The sequence below is a fragment of the Portunus trituberculatus genome, chromosome 9, assembly GCF_017591435.1.
Source record: "Portunus trituberculatus isolate SZX2019 chromosome 9, ASM1759143v1, whole genome shotgun sequence".
Lineage (NCBI taxonomy): Eukaryota > Metazoa > Arthropoda > Malacostraca > Decapoda > Portunidae > Portunus > Portunus trituberculatus.
The window spans coordinates 5,580,653-5,599,333 of NC_059263.1; the positions used below are offsets into that span (position 1 = coordinate 5,580,653).

General features: G+C 41.7%; 1 protein-coding gene across 1 annotated transcript in view; it reads right to left on the bottom strand.

Annotated features, from left to right (window-relative positions):
* Window positions 1-18,681, bottom strand: part of LOC123501219 — a 49,290-nt gene that overhangs the window by 5,181 nt on the left and 25,428 nt on the right. The window contains 3 exon segments of the mRNA XM_045249917.1: window positions 3-2,259; window positions 2,417-2,849; window positions 3,396-3,560. Coding sequence (XP_045105852.1) covers window positions 3-2,259; window positions 2,417-2,849; window positions 3,396-3,560 — 2,855 coding nt within the window.

Here is an 18,681-nt window from a genome sequence, read left to right on the forward strand (position 1 = left end):
TCTCTCTGGCTTAGAGGGATCGGTAGGTTGGTATGGCTCAATGTTCCCAGCCGCTTCCTCAGACTTTCTGGTAGTTTTGCGTTGGTCATGTTTTTCCTGAGGCTGAATGCGTTGTTCCTTCAAAGAATCTTGCGTGGGAATGTCAAGGGGCTTCCTGGACCCACGCTTCTCCACAGTCCTCGCCCCGAATGATGATCTGTATTCAGTAGCTTTGGTTAGCTCGCCTTCCTCTGGATGGAGATTATCAAGGTACTTCTTGGGTTTCTCTCTGTCCGAGACTTTCTGTGGGAACTGCTGTCGGTATTCTGTGTCCTTGGAAAAGTCTCCCCCTGTCGAAAAGTTCGACGTGTGTTTCCGGAGCTGAGAACGTCGATGGACTTCTAGCGTTTTATGTTTGTCGTTGTACTCCGTCTCGTCGCCTAACTGACCTTCTTGCTTTAGATTATCAATGTAGCGTTTTGCTGGAACTCTATCACTTCTTTTGGAATTAAACTGCTTGTGGTACTCTGTTTCTGCAGAAATGGTTCCCTCCTGTGCGAGTGTCGCCTCCTGGCGGAGGGGTGACCGTTTGGCGACCTCAAAAGACCGGTGCTTTTCTTTTGTTTCAGTTCCTTCCTCAAAATCTCCCTCCTGCTTCAGGTTATCGGTGTACCTTTTTGGTGAGCGTTTATTTTGCCCTTTCTTGGGGAACTGCTGCTTGTATTCTGTAGCATCAGCAAATTTACCTTGTACTGAAAGATTGGTGTCAGGTTTCTTTGGGGACTGTTTTTTGGCTATGAATGGCTTGTGTTTAGCTGCAGTTTCTGTTTCTTTCTCTTCTAAGTCACCTTCTGTTCTTAGGTTGTCTGTGTATATCTTTGCTTCACGTTTCTTTGACTCCTTCTTTGGGAATTCTTGAGTGTATTCTGTGTCTTTTGAGAAGTTCCCTCCAGGTGACAGGTGCGCTCCTTGCTTCCTGGCTGTGCGTTTCCTCGCCTGAAATGGTTGGTGTTTTTCCTGAGTTTCAGTTATATCTCCAAACTCTCCTTGTGGTTTTAAGTTATCTGAGTGCCTTTTGGCTGTGGGTTTATCCAAATGTTTTTGTGGAAATTGTTTTGTGTACTCTGTGTCTTTAGAGAAATTTCCTTCTGTTGTCAGATGAGCGCCCTGTTTTAGTGGTGCAGTGCGTTTGGCTTGGTAAGGTTTGTGTTTTTCACGAGTTTCTGTCAACTCACTAAAGTCTCCTTCACTCTTCAAGTTATCCGAGTATCTCTTTGCATTACGCTTGTTGGACTGCTTTTGTGGGTACTGCTGGCGGTACTCTGTGTCTTGAGAGAAAGAGCCTTCTGTCTTGAGGTTTCCACCTTGCTTCTGAAGGACAGGGCGCTGAGCTTGGTGTGGCTGGTGTTGTCTTTGGTGTTCTGTCTCTTGGGTAAGATCTCCCTCAAGTTTTAAGTTGTCTGAGTACTTCCTTGCTGCTCTCTTTTTGCTCTTCTTCTCCGGGTACTGTTGAGTGTGTTCTGTCTCTTGGGCAAGATCTCCTTCAAATTTTAAGTTGTCTGAATATTTCCTCGCGGCTCTCTTGTTGCTCTTCTTCTCTGGGTACTGTTGTGTGTACTCTGTCCCTTCCTCAAATTTGCCCCCTTGAGTAGGTGGTTTTAAGTTATCTGAGTGCCTTTTGGCAGTGGGTTTATCCAAATGTTTTTGTGGAAATTGTTTTGTGTACTCTGTGTCTTTGGAGAAATTTCCTTCTGTTGTCAGATGAGCGCCCTGTTTTAGTGGTGCAGTGCGTTTGGCTTGGTAAGGTTTGTGTTTTTCACGAGTTTCTGTCAACTCACTAAAGTCTCCTTCACTCTTCAAGTTATCCGAGTATCTCTTTGCATTACGCTTGTTGGACTGCTTTTGTGGGTACTGCTGGCGGTACTCTGTGTCTTGAGAGAAAGAGCCTTCTGTCTTGAGGTTTCCACCTTGCTTCTGAAGGACAGGGCGCTGAGCTTGGTGTGGCTGGTGTTGTCTTTGGTGTTCTGTCTCTTGGGTAAGATCTCCCTCGAGTTTTAGATTGTCTGAGTACTTCCTCGCAGATCTCTTGTTGCTCTTTTTCTCCGGGTACTCTTGTGTGTACTCTGTTCCTTCCTCAAACTTGCCACCCGGAGCAAGACTGGCACCCTGCCGGTAAGCGAGAGGACGAGCGGCGGTATAGCTTTGGTACTGTGTCCGGTGCTCGGTGTCGCCTGCTACTCCGCCTTCCTGGTGAAGATGGTCCTGTCTTTGGCGGCCAGTCTGAGGGAACAAGATATGTTGAAAGAAATACTATGTTCATGGTCATATTTCATGGTGTAGGAATGAAGCTTATCTCTTATAAGTTACAGCTTGTACTTTTTCACATTCACATAATTTTTTAAGCCTAACAAACATAATGTAATTTAATTTGGCTTACCGTGGGCTTCCTGTAGGTGTCGTAAGCTCGGTATGCTGACTTGACCTCAGTAGTGCCCTGGAACTCTCCCTCGTTGTGTAGGTTGGCGTCCTGGCGATAGACTACCGGTCTCTCGTAAGTGTACAGTGGATCATACGTCAGGTCACCAGCGGCGGGGTCATCATAGGCCTGCTGACCGTCCTCGTAAGCATATTGACCCGAGGCTTCGTTATACGGGTCTGAAGCTTCGTTGTAGGGATTTGAAACCTCGTTGTATGGTCCTGATGCTTGGTTGTATGGATCTGAGGCCTCGTTGTATGGATCTGAAGCTTCGTTGTATGAATATGTTGCCTCGTTGTAGGGATCCGCTTGACTGTACTCCTGGGCCGGGTAGTCGTAGGCCTGGTTGTAGTTAGTGTTGTCGTAGTAAGTGTTGTCCTGCCCAAAGCCAGTTCTAGTGCATTAAGAAAGATAGTTTTGTTACCCGGTATTCTCGGCAAGCTAATGGCCACGTGTTATAATTATTATATAAAGTAATAGTAATTGTTGATGAATTACAGGCTCTTTCCTAAACAAGGAGCTTTATCATACTAACGATTGATCAAATTAAATGCATTTAACAAGTCTGGTGTATTACTAAAGGATTAGATAAAGCATTAATCTTTTTTTTTTTTATCTAACTCATAGTTCCCACTCTTAAAAACTTAATCCTTAACCATTCTGTTTAACCCATTAATACTGGGGCACATTTTTACCTTGATACTTGTATACGATTAGAACATTTTATTGACAGTAGGAAGGGTATGTGGAGGTCAGAAGATTAATAGCCACAGACTTCAGTGTTTTAATTTCAACTTTAGTTTATGAAGCTGTATAACATCACCAAATAGTAAGCAGGATGAATAAAGAAACGCATCATGATATTTAAGGGATTAAGGAGTAGTTTCATTGTTTACTATAACTTGATATACAGTACATGTCCTCCCTGCCTCTGACTCACGTGTAAGGGTCGGGGTTCTGCGACTGGCTCGGGGTGGCGCCTGCAGTAGCGGCGGCGTACTCAGCAGGGTAGTTGCTGAGGTCGTAGTTCGCTCCCACCTGACTGTAATCCGAGGGGTAGGTCGTCTGCGGCCCTAAGTTGTAGTCGTAGGTGGTCCCGTAACGACTGTTTGGGAGAGAACGTTTCGTTATCAAGGGAGAGGAAACTGCTATGGATCGAGAGTTGAGAGGTTTGCTTGTGTGGCTTGGAATAGACGAGGAGCAGGTAGGGATGGGGCTTGATGGCGGTAGTGGAGGTGGTGGTGGTGGTAATTATTTGTATTATTCCGTCAATTATGATGTATATTCTGTTATTCTGTATTCAGTAGCACCCGATCTGAGGAGAAGTGCTTGATTGATTTAGTAAGCCTTTCACTGACTACCGTTTTCTCTAACACTCTGCTTGCTATACACACACACACACACACACACACACACACACACACACCAATCAAACAAGATCTAACCCGAAATAATAAGTAGATAAACAAATGAATCATCAATAAACAAGATCTCATCCTTTATCTGAGTCATGATGTGCCACTGAACTCTTTGCTTCACCACTGCCTCTCTCCACACCCACCTGAACACGTCCAGCTCGGGGTTATGAAGCAGACTCGCCACGGCTGTTGTCATCGTGGTCTTTGCCTCGCAGTAACTCGCCTCAAGCTATGAAAAGTCCCGCTGTTGTAGTGTTTCTGTGTTGCACTATCGCTTTGCTTCCCTCTTTCTCCTATTCTCATTGCTGTGATGCTCAGCCAGTGTGGAAGTTTTATATTGTACGGAGTTTTTTCTTTCCCTAAATTATTTCCTCCTTCCATTCTCGTCTCGTATTCTTTTCTTTTTCATGTTTCATTTCATCTGTTCTTGGTGTTTCTTGTGTTACTGTAGTAGTGTTTCCTGATTCTTTAGTGAACACCCAAGATATCTAAATCACTCGAAACTGTACCACTGAAACACATCTTCGTCTCTTTTTGTTGAATATGTTGAATATTATCAACTTTTCTTTTTTGATAGTGGTGAATAAGAAAGCTTTTATTTATTCATTTTATTTATATTTTTGTGACCTTGACCTGTCTCCACTCGTTAGAAACAGTAATGACGATCTACTTCACTTTGTCTCCTTGTATTCGCGTTCCGTATACGAAAGATAATCAAAGTCACCGATCGTTTCAATTTTGGTTGGCGATAAAATGGTGATGCGCCAGGTGTGATGAGAGACGAGAGTTGTGGTGCTTGGTCACTACACAGCGTCGCGAGGAGAGACTAGAATGACTGGCCTAGATCTGCCGGCGTGCTAACTTACACCACGCCGGCACACTCACAGTACTCGATTGCTAAGTTACGCTTTTGTTGACGTCGCGAAAAGTATGTCAAGTGTATGTACTACCTCTCCTCTTACTCCTCCTCCTCTTCCTCTTCTTCTTCCTCCAGCTCCTCTTACTCCTTATCCTTCCAAACCTTTCCAGATTCACCCAGATATGCAGTCCTGTCTGTTCCCTGTCTCCCCCCCTCACCCACCTCATTTTTTTTTTTTATTCTCCCCCACTCCTCGGTCATTCCCCTCTCAGCCATGCCCTACCTCCCTTCCCCTCCTCCTCCTCCTCCTCTACTCATGCCTGCCCCTTCCTCACCAGTGTCCCTTCATTCCCATCCCTACAGCATTTATCGGATTACACGCTATGAATGTGACCTTAGATTTATTTTTCATTGTTTTGATGGTGCTCCTCCTCCTCCTCCTCCTCCTCCATCGTGTTTATACCCTCCCCACATGTAATATATTAAAGGTACATTTATCTTCCTTTCTTTAATAAACATTAGTGTGATGAAATAAATGCATGGTGCTGTTTAGAATCCCTTGTAATCGTTCTCCTCTTCCTCCTTCTTTCTCCTTTATCCACTTCCTCCTTTTCTACTCCTTTCTCTTCCCAATTCATCTTCTCTCTTTCATTTTTCCTCTATTCCCTCCTTCCTTTTCTACTTCCTTCCTCCCTGTTATCCCCTTCTTCCTCCTCTACCTTTTATCCTTTCTTCTATATTCCTTCATTCTCATCTGTCACTCCTTCCTTCTCTACTCACCACCTTCCTCTTTTCTCTCCTTCCTCCTCTATTCCCATCCTTTATTATCTTCCTCTTCACTTCCACACTCCTTTACGTGAACAGATTTCCGTCTATAAACTCTTTAATTATTGATCTTATCCCTGGTATGTGTGTCGCTACGAACCTCGCGGACCAGCTAACCGAACCGCTGACTGACTCACGGTTGACCCACTGATGAACGGGGACACACACACACACACACACACACAGTAGCGAGTGACAGCGTGGTATTACTTATTTCATCTCTTCTGATTGTTATTCTTTTTTTTTTTTTTTCGTTTCTTGTTTTGTTTTTTTTTTATTCTTTGACATTAATCCTACGTGTAATTACTCTATAGTCGTTATTGTTTTTTTTTTTTTTTCCTTTTTCTTCATTGATTTGACACTTTTTATTTCATTCTTCTTTACCTTTCCTTTCCATTTCCTTTGTTTTCATTTCATTTCCGTTATCTCTTTCTCATTTTTTGTCTATTCACTCTACGTGTTTGTGTTTGAGAAATAGAGTAGAAAAAAACGTATCTCTCTCTCTCTCTCTCTCTCTCTCTCTCTCTCTCTCATGCTGGCAAGGAACGAGAGCAAGTTATACAAGACTGAGGTTGACCCATAAACACAATCCCTCCACTCAATGTCCCCGCGTCGATTATAGGAAGCAAGTGACGGAGCGGAGGGAGTGTATGGAATTGGAGGAAGCGGGTGACGGAGCGGAGGGAGTGTATGAAATTATCCGTATTGTGAACGCATAGGCTCGTATTTTCAAACACTTTTATGCTTCAACTCCACTTCTTCAAAAGCCTTTATCTTTATTTTTACTTTTTTATGTAGGGAGAGGGCCAGCTAAGGACAAAAAAAAAATAGAAAAGATTAAAAATAAAAGGCTGACTTGAGTGATGGCTCTCTAAAAAGTGGAAAAGCGTCAGCCAAAATTAGGGAGCAAATTTACACGAGATTTTTTTAAGGTGTTTTTACGTTTCTAGAGGCAGATTGACAAGATTTCTGTATTATTAAGTGGAGAAACACTCTTGAAAACATAGCTACTTATCTCTGTGGCCTTGAAAAATAGTCGTGGTGTGAAAGTAAAGCGTTTCTTAATACGGACCTATATGTCTTCCCTGCATCGGGCTGGTTCAACGCTGTCATGCCGGGAAACAGAAAACGGATGTCAGATACTACCACCACCACCACCACCACTGCTACTTCTATATTCGTCACCACCACCACCACTATATAGGCAGATCTTCTTTCAATGTGTTGTTTGTGGTGGTGGTGGTGGTGGTTTTTAACATTGGTGTAGTGGAATATCTGTTGTGGTTGGTGTTGTTGCTGGTTTTGTGTTACTGTTTTTTTTTTTTTTATCTTTATCGTCGCTATCTCCTCTTCCTTCTCTTTCTCCTTTTCTTCTTCTTCCTCCTCCTCCTCCTCCTCCTCCATCCACTATTACCACAACTTCCTCCTCCTCTTCCTCCTGCTGTGCCGCATACTTCCATAACTAATTGCACCCCTGATCCTGACACACACACATCAGCACTCACGGTGGAATGCTGGATGTATAAAGCCTTTCCCCTGAGTAGCCTTGAAGATCCTGCGTGTTCTTCCCCCAATCTTACCTGTACCTTTACCCCTCACAGTACCGGTACCCTGCTGTCCTCTTACCTTGCCGTATGTACCTGGGCTGTGTACCGTCTTTAGTTATTTAGGTACAGAGTTGTTGATTGTTGTAGTTTTCTTAATGTGGTAATGCATGTTGTTGTTGTTGTTGTTGTTGTTGTTGTTGTGGTGGTGGTGGTGTTGGTCTTAGTTCTTCTCCTTTTCTTCCTCTTCTTTTTCCTCTTCTTCCTTTTCTCCTTCTTAGTATTCATACCAATTAATTATATTCTCATCTTTATTATTTGGTTCTAGATTTTTTTTTCTATTATTGTTTTGATGTGTTTCTCCTTCTCCTTTTCTTCTTTCTCTTCGTCTTAATCTTTTTTTCATCTCTTTTTATATCCCCACTAATCATTTTCTTTCTATTTTTGTTTTGAGGGACATTTTGGTCTTCCTCGTCCTCGTCCTTCTTGTCTTCTTCTTCTTCTTCTTCTTCTTTCTCCTCCTTCTCCTCATTAACTTTTTTTTCTTCTTTTTTCTCCTCCTCCTCCTCCTCCTCCTCCTCCTCCTCCTCCTCCTCCTCCTCCTCCTCCTCCTCAGTATTTTTTTCTTCTCCTTCATCTTCTTCTTCTTCTTCTTCTTCTTCTTCTTCTTCTTCTTCTTCTTCTTCTTCTTCTTCTTCTTCTGTTTCTTCTTCTTTCTCCTCCTCTTCCTCCTCCTCCTCCTCAGTATCTTTTTTTTCTTCTTCTTTCTCCTTCTCCTCCTTAGTATCTTTTTTTTTATTCTATCTTATTTCTTTCCCTTCAAATGTTTGGTTATGTGTGTGTCTAACGTTTCCCTGCGGTGTGAAGTGGGGTTCGTGAGTGCAGGTGCTCTGTCTACAGGTGTGACTGAGGTGTGGTGGTGGTGCTGCTGCGGTGTGGCTGATTGCATGGTGCAGGGAAGTGTGTGTGTGTGTGTGTGTGTGTGTGTGTGTGTGTGTGTGTCTATAATTCCTCTAACCATACACATAGGAAAAGCGACCATAGCTGTAATATGGTTAAGAGTACGGAGATAGGCAAAATAACACGAGACAGTTTTAGAAAACGGGATTATTTTTTTTTCTCACCCACAACTAAACTAAACTCCGTACTGTTGTTCGTGAGACATCTCCATATAATCCGCCGTACCGCACGCTAGGGAGAGAGGGAGAGGGAGAGAGAGAGGGAGAGGGTGATAGGAAGACAAGGAACAGTAGAGAGTAGAAGGAAAACGGAAAAACATAAAACAGGGGAGGAAATGATAGGGGAAGGGAACGGCAAAGGAAAAAGTGGAGAAATAGAAGAAAAAATAATAAAAGGGACGTAAATTGTTGGGGAGAGAGAGAGAGAGAGAGAGAGAGAGAGAGAGAGAGAGAGAGAGAGAGAGAAAGGAAATTATCTATTGTACTTTTTACTGCCTTACATTCACTATCTACATTATTCCAGACACGTTCCTATTCTCTCTCTCTCTCTCTCTCTCTCTCTCTCTCTCTCTCTCTCTCTCTCTCTCTCTCTCATAGCCTAACCTAACATCACACTAAATTACTAACTCACACGAAGTAATCTCAAATGTACCTTTCTGTGCCTTACAATCACTACCTTCCTATTCTTGTCACGTTACCCTTATTCCTTCCCTCTCTCTCTCTCTCTCTCTCTCTCTCTCTCTCTCTCTCTCTCTCTCTCTCTCTCTCTCTCTCTCTCTCTCTCTCAGTAATATTCTAGGTAGGGTTCCTCGTAACATTCAGTGACTCCATTACGCAATAGATTTTACTAACTACTGTACTGTCTTGACCTTGGAGCAGTGGTGGTGGAGGTGGTTATGAGGCTGTCAGGGAGGCAAGTCACGCAGGTAGTGGTGGTGATGGTGGTGGTGGTGGTGGTGGTGGTGGTGGTGTGAGTTAATGAAAAAATTACATTATCTTTCTCATATTTATTAACTTTTTTTTTTATTTATTTGATTTGTGTGTTGTTGTTTTTTTGTTTTTGTTTTTTACTTTATTTTTTGGTGTAGGAAATTGAGACAAGAAGGGGTAAGATAAGAAAAATGAATGGGAGTGAGAGGACTGAAAAGACCAAGATAAGAAAACTAAATGAGGATGAGGGGACACAAATATCAAAGTTGGGAAGAGGAAATAGGGATGAGAGTAAGATAGGAAAGGTAAATATGGATGAGAGAATAAGAAAGAGTAAGAAAGGAGGATAAGATAAGATAGGACAAGAAAAAACAAAGATACGAAAAGTAAATATGGACAATGGAACAAGAAAGAATAAGAAAGGAGGATAAGATAAGAGGGGATGAAAAAGGACCGAGAAAGGAAAAGTAACTATAAAGAAAGTAAAATATTTCTATCTGTTTTCCTTTTGAGGGAAAAAAAGAGCAAATTAAGAGTGTGTAGGTATTTCATATTAATCCCTTCAGTACTGGGACGCGTTTTTACCTGAAGTTATGGGTGTGATTAGACGATCTTATTGACATTAGGAAGGGTCTATGGGGGTCTGAAGATTAATGGCCACAGTCTTCACTATTTTAATCCCCCACATAAGTTTCTGAAGCTGTATAAAATCACCAAATAGTAAGCAGATTGAATATGGAAACGCGTCATGGTACTGAAAGGGTTAAAAGGAGAATTAGGAAGTTAGTTAAGGAAAAAGAAAGAAATGAAATGGTTAAGAGAATTGGTTGAAATTGCAGGTGTGTGTGTGTGTGTGTGTGTGTGTGTGTGTGTGTGTGTGTGTGTGTGTGTGTGTGTGTGTGTGTGTGTGTGTGTGTGTGTGTGGCATGTAATTCCTCTCTTAACTTTGTCATGTTTGCTGGAAATGTTTTAATCTGTCTTACCTGAGTGGTGGAGACAACAAATCAAACACACACACACACACACACACACACACACACACACACACACACACACACACACACACACACACACACACACACACACATATTCTTTATTACACTCACTTCCTTATTTTATTGCATTTTCTGTCCTTTCTTTCATTCTTCCTCCTTTTCTCTCTTTTCTTTCCTTCCTGCCTTCCTTCCTTGCTTCCTTCTTTGCTTTCTTCATTGTTTCCTTCCTTGCTTCCTCTCACATTAATTAATCTTCTTATTCTCTCCACTGTTATTACTCCTTCGTTACCAATTACATTTTTTATTAGAGAGCAAAAACACAATTCTTCCACGGCTCTGTATTACTTTTTCCTTTATTCCTTTCTTTTATTGGTCTGTATAAAGTTTTCTAATCTCAGTTACTACTCGTTTTCTGTTGCTCTTGCTCTTGACCTTGACTTTGGTGGGTGTTTCACGTTTTCTTTCTTACATTTCTGGTTAGTTTCTCGGCTCTAGCCCCTTCGGTACCATGACGCGTTTCCATATTCATTCTGCTTACTATTTGGTGATTTTATACAGCTTCAGAAACTTGTGTGTGGATTAAAATAGTGAAGACTGTGGACATTAATCATCTGACTTCCATAGACCTTTCTTGATGTAAATAAAATCGTGTGATCTCACCAAAATTCGTGATAGAAATGCGTTCCAGTACTGAAGGGGGTTAAGGACTCTATTTTAAAAAGGTAGACGCTAGCAAAGGTAAAATTCCCACGTGAGGATTACACTGAAATGACCTGCTTCACTATTTTTCACTGCGACACACAACAATTCTCAGCAGTAAAAGCAATGCACGTGTTGATCTTGTATATCAACTTGAAAAAATAAATAAATAAAAAATAAGTAGGTTTTTCTTATGTAAGAGGGAAAGTTGGGCAAAAGTAACATAACTGGAGAAAAAGGCCTACTTAGTTGCCAGTCCTCTGTAGGTCCGAGAAAGTCAGCCAAAAAAATAGGATAAATGTCTTGAAACGTCCCTATTAATTTTTTTTTTTTTTTTTTTTTACGTAGGGAAGAGGGCCAGCCAAGGGCAAAAAAAAAAAAGAAAGATCAAAAGAAAAGGCCCACTTGAGTGCTGGCTCTCTAAAAAGTGTAAAAGCGTCAGCCAAAGTTTGGGAGCAAATGCCTCGATACCTCCCTCTTAAAAGAAGACAAGACGACAAAATGAAGTCAAGTCATAGGAAGTTGGAAATACAGAAGTAGAGAGGGAGTTCCAAAGTTTATGAGAGAGAGGTATGGATGATTGAGAGTACTGGTTAACTCTTGCATTTGTCGTAGTACATTTTTTTTTTTTCATTTCTATCTGTGATGTTTATTTCTTATATTTGCATATTTTCTGAACGTACAGTACCAACACCTGCCAGGAAACTTTGAAAGAAGAAAACACTGGAAAACAAACAAGGCTCATCACAGACAGCATTATCCTTAACCCTTTCACTGCTTGTCAAACTTTTCCTCTATAATTGCATATAACTTTCTAGACAATTTTTATGCTAGACTCTAATATATACATGTTTAAAAGAATATAGAATTACCTTATGTTTGCCCGCCTTTCTTCTCTGTGCCTCCATGCAAGCAGGTTTTAATGCTACAAAGGTTCAGGAAAGACAGGCAAAGCAGCAACAAAGGTTAAAAGAAAGCAACATTCATTTCCTCTTGTATTTTATAAAGACGTATATTTCTTCTTTCCAACAACCATTACGATTAGCGGGTGTCATTCATAGTCGCCACTCTTTCACGCCACCCTTCATGCCACCCTGCCTTCACGTCATCCCTGCCTTCACGCCACCCTGCCTTCACGTCATCCCTACCTTTACGTCACCCTGCCTTCACGTCACCACTCTCTCTAACTCCTCTTCCTATCGCGAAATGTACTGTCACGCGCACTCTTTTTGTGAAGGTGCGTGTTAATCTTTCCTCGTGGCCATTACCGTGACTCAGTGGCTTGTATTCTTCATCGTTTGTTTTTTTTTTCGTGGAGTTTTAATGCTATTCGATTCCTCTGTCTTGTTTCTTCCCTTTTGTCTTGTTTCCTTTGTAGCTTGGAAGAGTTACAAACTGTACTTTTCTCGGTTAGGTTAGGTTAGGATAGGAATGAAAAAGCGTCAGAACTGCAAAGGATGGGAGTAACAAAGCAAGATAAAAGAAACAAAAAGAAGAGAAAGCGGAATAGAACAACAAAATGTACTACTCCACCTCCTCTTTTTCCTCCTCCTCCTCCTCTTCTTTCGGTCGTTAATTTACCACCACCTACTTCTTACTCTCCTCACTACTCTCCCAGCGCAAAATCTACTGTCACGCTCTCTGTTCCTTCCGCTTCACCTGCTTATATACAGGGTGTGTCTGCGTGCCTCTCCGCGTGTCACTATCTGCACCTGACACGCAGAGGGGGATTTCGCAGGTATGCAGCTCCAAGGTCACTGGGTAAGGTCACCACGCAAGGTTGACCGGGTGCAGGTGAGGTAATCAAGGTGGGCAGGTGAACAGCGCGTCACTCTCCTCTGATTCTCTCAGCGATTTATTTTTAGCCTCCGAGCTCGTGTGTGTGTGTGTGTGTCGTTTTGTTGGGTGTTGTTACTGGAGAGAGAGAGAGAGAGAGAGAGAGAGAGAGAGAGAGAGAGAGAGAGAGAGAGAGAGAGAGATAGAGAGAGAAAATGCCATAGTTAATTAGTCATCCCTTTTAATCTTTCCGTTTAATAATTACCACCTTCAAACCATCAAAACCAACATTTAAACCCATCCTAACTTAACCTAACCTAACCAAACTAACGACATACTAACCAAGAACACAAGACCACCAACAAGACAACACACTACAGCCACGCAGCCACACACCAACACCTTTCTAATTCCCGGACCAGCCACACACGAGTTCACGGAGGCGGCGTGGCGGGGCAGAGTCGCCTGACGTTTCAAGAACAAACAAGGGAAGCAGGTCAGGCGTTTGATGTGAGCTTTGTTGGACGGGGGGAGGGAAGGGAGCGTAGGAAAGAGGAAGAAGCGGGGGGAGAACGTCTTCAGGTTCTATATCTCCTGCAGACACGGAAGGAGGAGGCCTGTATCTCTCTCTCTCTTTCTCTTTCTCTTTCTCTCTCTGAAACACATAACCACGAAACTGCCTCAAATGTCACGGTTTCACTTTTATTGTTATTTTTCTCGTTTTCTTTTCTGTTTCTTCTACTTTTGCACTTTTCATTTAGCTTATACTAGACTTTTTTTCCTTTTTTGTTTAATTTATCTATTTTTTTCATGTATAAGTGAAATAGATAAAAAAAATAAAAGAAATTATAGTGATTATTGTTTGTTGCTTTTACTGGTACGTGTGTGTGTGTGTGTGTGTGTGTGTGTGTGTGTGTGTGTGTGTGTGTGTGTGTGTGTGTAACTGCATAGGTAGAAAAATAGTAGGGAGTTTAAGTTGTTTTGTATTTATATAGTTAGTTAATTAGTTAGTTAGTGTGTGTGTGTGTGTGTGTGTGTGTGTGTGTGTGTGTGTGTGTGTGTGTGTGTGTGTGTGTGTGTGTGTGTGTGTGCGTGCCTTTATAGGTTAGGTTAGGATAAGTTAGGGTTGTTTATATTCTTTATTCTTATTTTCTTTTGACCAATATATTTTTTTTCTCTTTATTTTTTTTAACGATTTGGTGAAATGGTTTTCATTGTTCTGTGGTGAAGAGGACGAAGTGGAGGAGGAGGAGGAGAAGGAGGAGGAGGAGGAGGAGGAGGAGGAGGAGGAGGAGGAGGAGGTAGAGAGACAGTAGGATGAATAAGAAGAAAAGGTGGAGAAAGAATAGTAAGAAGAGCAGGAAGAAAAGTAGAGAGAAGAGGAGGAGAAGAAGAAAGAATAGTGATAAGAGGAGGAGGAGGAGGATGAGCAGGAGGAAGAATAAGGAGAAAAGGAGAAAGAAAAATAGAGAGAAGAGAAGAAGAAACAATAATAATAAGAGGAGGAGGAGGAGGAAGAAGAAGAAGAAGAAGAAGAAGAAGAAGAAGAGGAAAAGGAGGAGGAGAAGGAGGAAGAAGAAGAAAAGGAAAAGGAGGAAGAGGAAAATAAATTGAAGGAAGAATAGAAAAAAAAATGGAGGAAGAAAAATAGATTGAGGAGGAGAAGAAAGAATACTAATAAGAGGAGGAAGAGGAGGAGGAGAAGAAAAAAAAAAACATTAACAATAAAGAGTAAAACAATACTTCAACCACCCACCACCACCACCACCACCACCACCACCCACAGCAATGATAATAATAATAATAATAATAATAGCGACGGTAATAGTGAAAGCCTTGATGTGGGCGATGTCTTCAGGGTCAAGACGATAATTACTTTACCGATGAGATCACGTGACATAAATCAGGGCTGAGGAGGGGGAGGGGTGAGGAGGTTAGGGGGGGTGAGAGAAAGAGGAGGGGAAGGTTTGGAGGGGCTAGTGGAGGGGTGAGTGGAGTGGTTTTGGTAGGACTAGAGGAGGAAGAGGAGGAGACTGGAAGTTAGGAATGGTTAGGTTAGGAGAGTTAGAAGGGAAGGGGAGGAGGTAGAAGGGGAGTGTTATTCATGTGGAAGGTGGGGAGGAGAGGAGAGGGGGTGTTAGGGAAGGTAGGGAGGGAAGATGGCGGGATACATGGGGAGGAAGAAAGGGGGAATGTTACACCTGTGAAGTACTACGTGGACATACCTTTCCCCTCCTCCTCCTCCTCCTCTTCCTACTTCCTCCTTCCTCCTCCTTCCCCTCCTTCATTCACTCTTTTATTCATGTGTTCATTCATGCATTCACTCATTTACTTGATTGATGGTTCTTGTAAATTATCACTTTCGTTATTTTATTGATGTATTATTGTATGATTATGTGTGTGTGTGTGTGTGTCTGTCTATCTATCTCTCAATCTATCTATCTATTTTATCTTTCTGTCTATCTGTCTATTTATCTATCTGTCCATCTATCTATTTATCTACTTATCTATCTATCCATCATCTATCTATCTATCTATCTATCTATCTATCTTTCTATTTATCTATCTATTTGTCTATTTACCCAGTTGCTCACCTTCTTACCTAATTAAGTCACAAAGAAATGCATAAACAAGTGAGACAAACAAAAATTTACGAGTCTAAACACGAACAAGTAACAACACACTCATCATCATCATCATCATCAACAACAACAACATCATCATCATCAACAACAACAAGGTCATCTGGACAACACAGGCAACACAGACATAAAAGGAACCAACACAATGAAAAAAAGAAAACAAGACCTTCCTCCAAAAAAGCATCATAAACATTGAAAAAAAAAGACAAGAAAATAAATAAGTAAATAGATAAAAGATAAGACTAACAAGAACACACAAACAGGGAAAAAAAAAAAAGACGTATAGATAAACCAAACGAGGCTATAAACACGAAATAAACCGTAGGAAAACAAAATAAGAACAGCTAAAAATACACACCTCGAAACATCATTAACATCGTAACACCGTGTAACAAAAAAAAAAAAAAAAATAGTAAATAAAAAAGAAATATAAAAAAGGGAGAGGATGAGAAAGACAAGGGAAGACGAGGCGAGGAACAAGGAAGAGGAGGAAAATAAATAAGGAGGAGGAGAAGGAGGAGGAGGAGGAAAAAAAAAAAGCTGGGAAGAGAGACAGGCAGGCGTAAGGATGAGGGCAAGGGAGGAGGAGAGGAACAAGGAAGAGGAGGAAAAGCTAAGGAGAGAGAGTCAGGAGATGAGGGAGGAGGAGGAGAGGAACAAGGAAGAGGAGGAAAATAAGGAGGAGGAGGAGGAGGAGGAAAGCCAGGAAACAATGAAGAGGGAAAGACATTAGGAAAACTGGGAATTGAAGAAGGAAATGGGAGGAGGAAAAAATAAAAAGAAAGAAGAAAAGGAGAAAAGAATAGAAGGAAAGGAAAGGAGAAAAATGGAAGAGAAGAAGGAAATGAGAGAAAAAAAGGAGTAGAAGAAAAGAAGATTAGACGAAGGAAAGGAAAAGGAAAAAAATGAAGAAAAATTGAAAAGAAGAAAAAGAAGAGAAAGCAAAAGGAAGAAGACAAAACAAACCAAGACAAGGAAAAAAGAAAAAAATACAACCAGGAAAAAAGTAAAAGAAAGGAAAAAGAGAACAAAGAGAAGAGAGAAGGAAAAAGAAGAAAAAAGAAAAGAACGAAGGAAAGAAGGAAGCAAAACAAACCAAAACAAAAGAAAAGGAAAGGAAAACGAAAAAAAAGAGTAGAAGGAAGAAAACGAAAAAAATAGAAGAAAGAAGGAAAAAGGAGAAAAAAAGAGAAAGGAAAAGGAAGAAGACAAAGAAAAAAAAGGAAAGAAAACTAGGAAAAAAAAAAAAAGTAAAAAAGACAATAAGACAAAAGAAGGGAAAAGGAGAATCAGGATGAAGGTCTGTGTGTGTGTGTGTGTGTGTGTGTGTGTGTGTGTGTGTGTGTGTGTGTGTGTGTGTGTGTGTGTGTGTGTGTGTGTGGAGGGGGGGTAGGGGATGAAGATTCACCTTATACAGTAAGGGACAGGTGATCAGCGCCCGACCACACCCCCCGCCCATCTACCCACCTACCCACCTGCCGGAGTCTAATGCCATGTAACGAGGGGCGGAGCGGCAGCCAACAGCCACTAGTCACGGGAGGCAGTCCATCACGGGTGCTAATCGTGTTCGGAACGTGTACGGTTAAGTCACGCTGGGATCTGGGTTTGGAGTTTGTCTCTCTCTCTCTCTCTCTCTCTCTCTCTCTCTCTCTCTCTCTCTCTCTCTCTCTCTCTCTCTCTTTTTTCCTCCACGGCGTCTTTCCTTTCCCCTCCTTCGTCTCCTCCCTTCTTTCTCCTCTATTTCTTCTTCCCTTCACATTTTTCTTCTTCGTACGTTTTCTTCTTTCCCTTTGCGTTTATCCACCTCCTTCTCCTCCTCCTTCTCCTCCTCCTCCTCCTTCTCCTTCTCCTCCTCCTCTTCCTCCTCATCCTTTTCTTCTTCCTCTTCCTCCTTCTCTCCCTCCCGCGGGTCACATGCAAGGCGACACTCCCCTCACGCTAGGTCAGGTCAGAAGCGTCAGGTCACGTGGGTCACGCGGCGCTGCAGGTAATCTCTTTAATTAGACTCGCGCCGGTGCAGGTAAGGCCAGGAATGGTGGTGGTGGTGGTGGTGGTGGTGGTGGTGGTGGTGGTGGTGGTGGTGGTGGTGGTGGTGGTTAGTCTATTGTAATGCTTAGGTTAGTATTTATAGTACAGCAATTTGAACACTCTCTCTCTCTCTCTCTCTCTCTCTCTCTCTCTCTCTCTCTCTCTCTCTCTCTCTCTCTCTCTCTCTCTCTCTCTCTCTCTCTCTCTCTCTCTCTCTCTCTCTCTCTCTCCAATGATTTTGTTTGTCATCTGTTCTTGCGTTTATCTTTATTCTTGTTTCTCTTTCTAAATGTCTGTCTGTCTATCTTTCTATCTATTTATCTATTTATCTATCCATCAATCAATCTTTTTACCAACAATCTATCTATAAATTTAACTACACCTACCTGTCTATTCATCCATCCATCCATTTATCTATCTATCTATGTACTTTTTTTTATCTATCCATCTATATACTCTGTCTATGTATCAGCTAATCCATCCATCCTTCCTTCCTTCTATTCATCGCTCTATCCATCTCACTATCTATTCGTCTACCTGAGTTTCTATTAACGAATATTCCCGCAGCGGTTCAGTTCGGCCCACCGGTGCTCGAATTATGCAGTAGTGTGCCGATCGTCTCCCTCTACACGCAGACAGACCAGCAGACGTAAATAACTTGACATTTTTTTCGATAACGAGAAAGAAGTGAAGCTGTTGTGACTCGGAAGGGGTGTGTGTGTGTGTTTAGGCTCGTATTCTTAAACACTTCTATGCTTCACCTTCACTATTTCAGGAGGGTTTTGTTTGAATTACACCAAGTTTTTTTTTTTTTTTTAACCCCCTTCAATAGTGGGACGCATTCATTTACCCCTTCAATACTTGGACGCATTTATACCATGAGTTTGGGTATGATTAGACCATTTTATTGACATTAGGAAGGGTCTATTGAGTTCAGAAGATTAATGGCCACAGTCTTCACTATTTTAATCCCCCACATGAGTTTCTGAAGCTGTATAAAATCACCAGATAGTAAGTAGAATGAATAAGAAAACGCGTCATGGAACAGAAGGGGTTAAGATGTTTTTACGGTTCTAGAGGCAGATTGACAAGATTTTCACATTATTGATTGGAGAAAGACTCTTAAAAACCCCGCTGCTCATTTCTGTGGCCTTGGAAAAATAGTCGAGGGGAGAGAACAAAGCGTTTCTGAATACTTGTAGAGGGGGTGAAGATGCCTTGGGTAGTCTTGGTGTGTCTTTTTAACGGGCCCTGGTTTGGTTGATGGTTCGTGGTATTTGTAACGTGATTCAGTAACGTTAAGGAAGATGAAAGAAGCTACCGTTGTTTATTTTTCATTTATCATCCTTATCCATAACTTCATCTAATCTTTTATTGATGTTTGATGGTGCTTGTGTTTCATTTATAAGAGCGTGAGGGAAACCACGAGAACTCATTAGCTCTACAATTGGCATGCTCTATGTGTGAAATGTGCCTTGCTGTTTCCAACCTTTCATCCTCAAATTTGTCTAATCTTCTGCTAAAGCTTCCCAATAACTCGGCACTGAAACT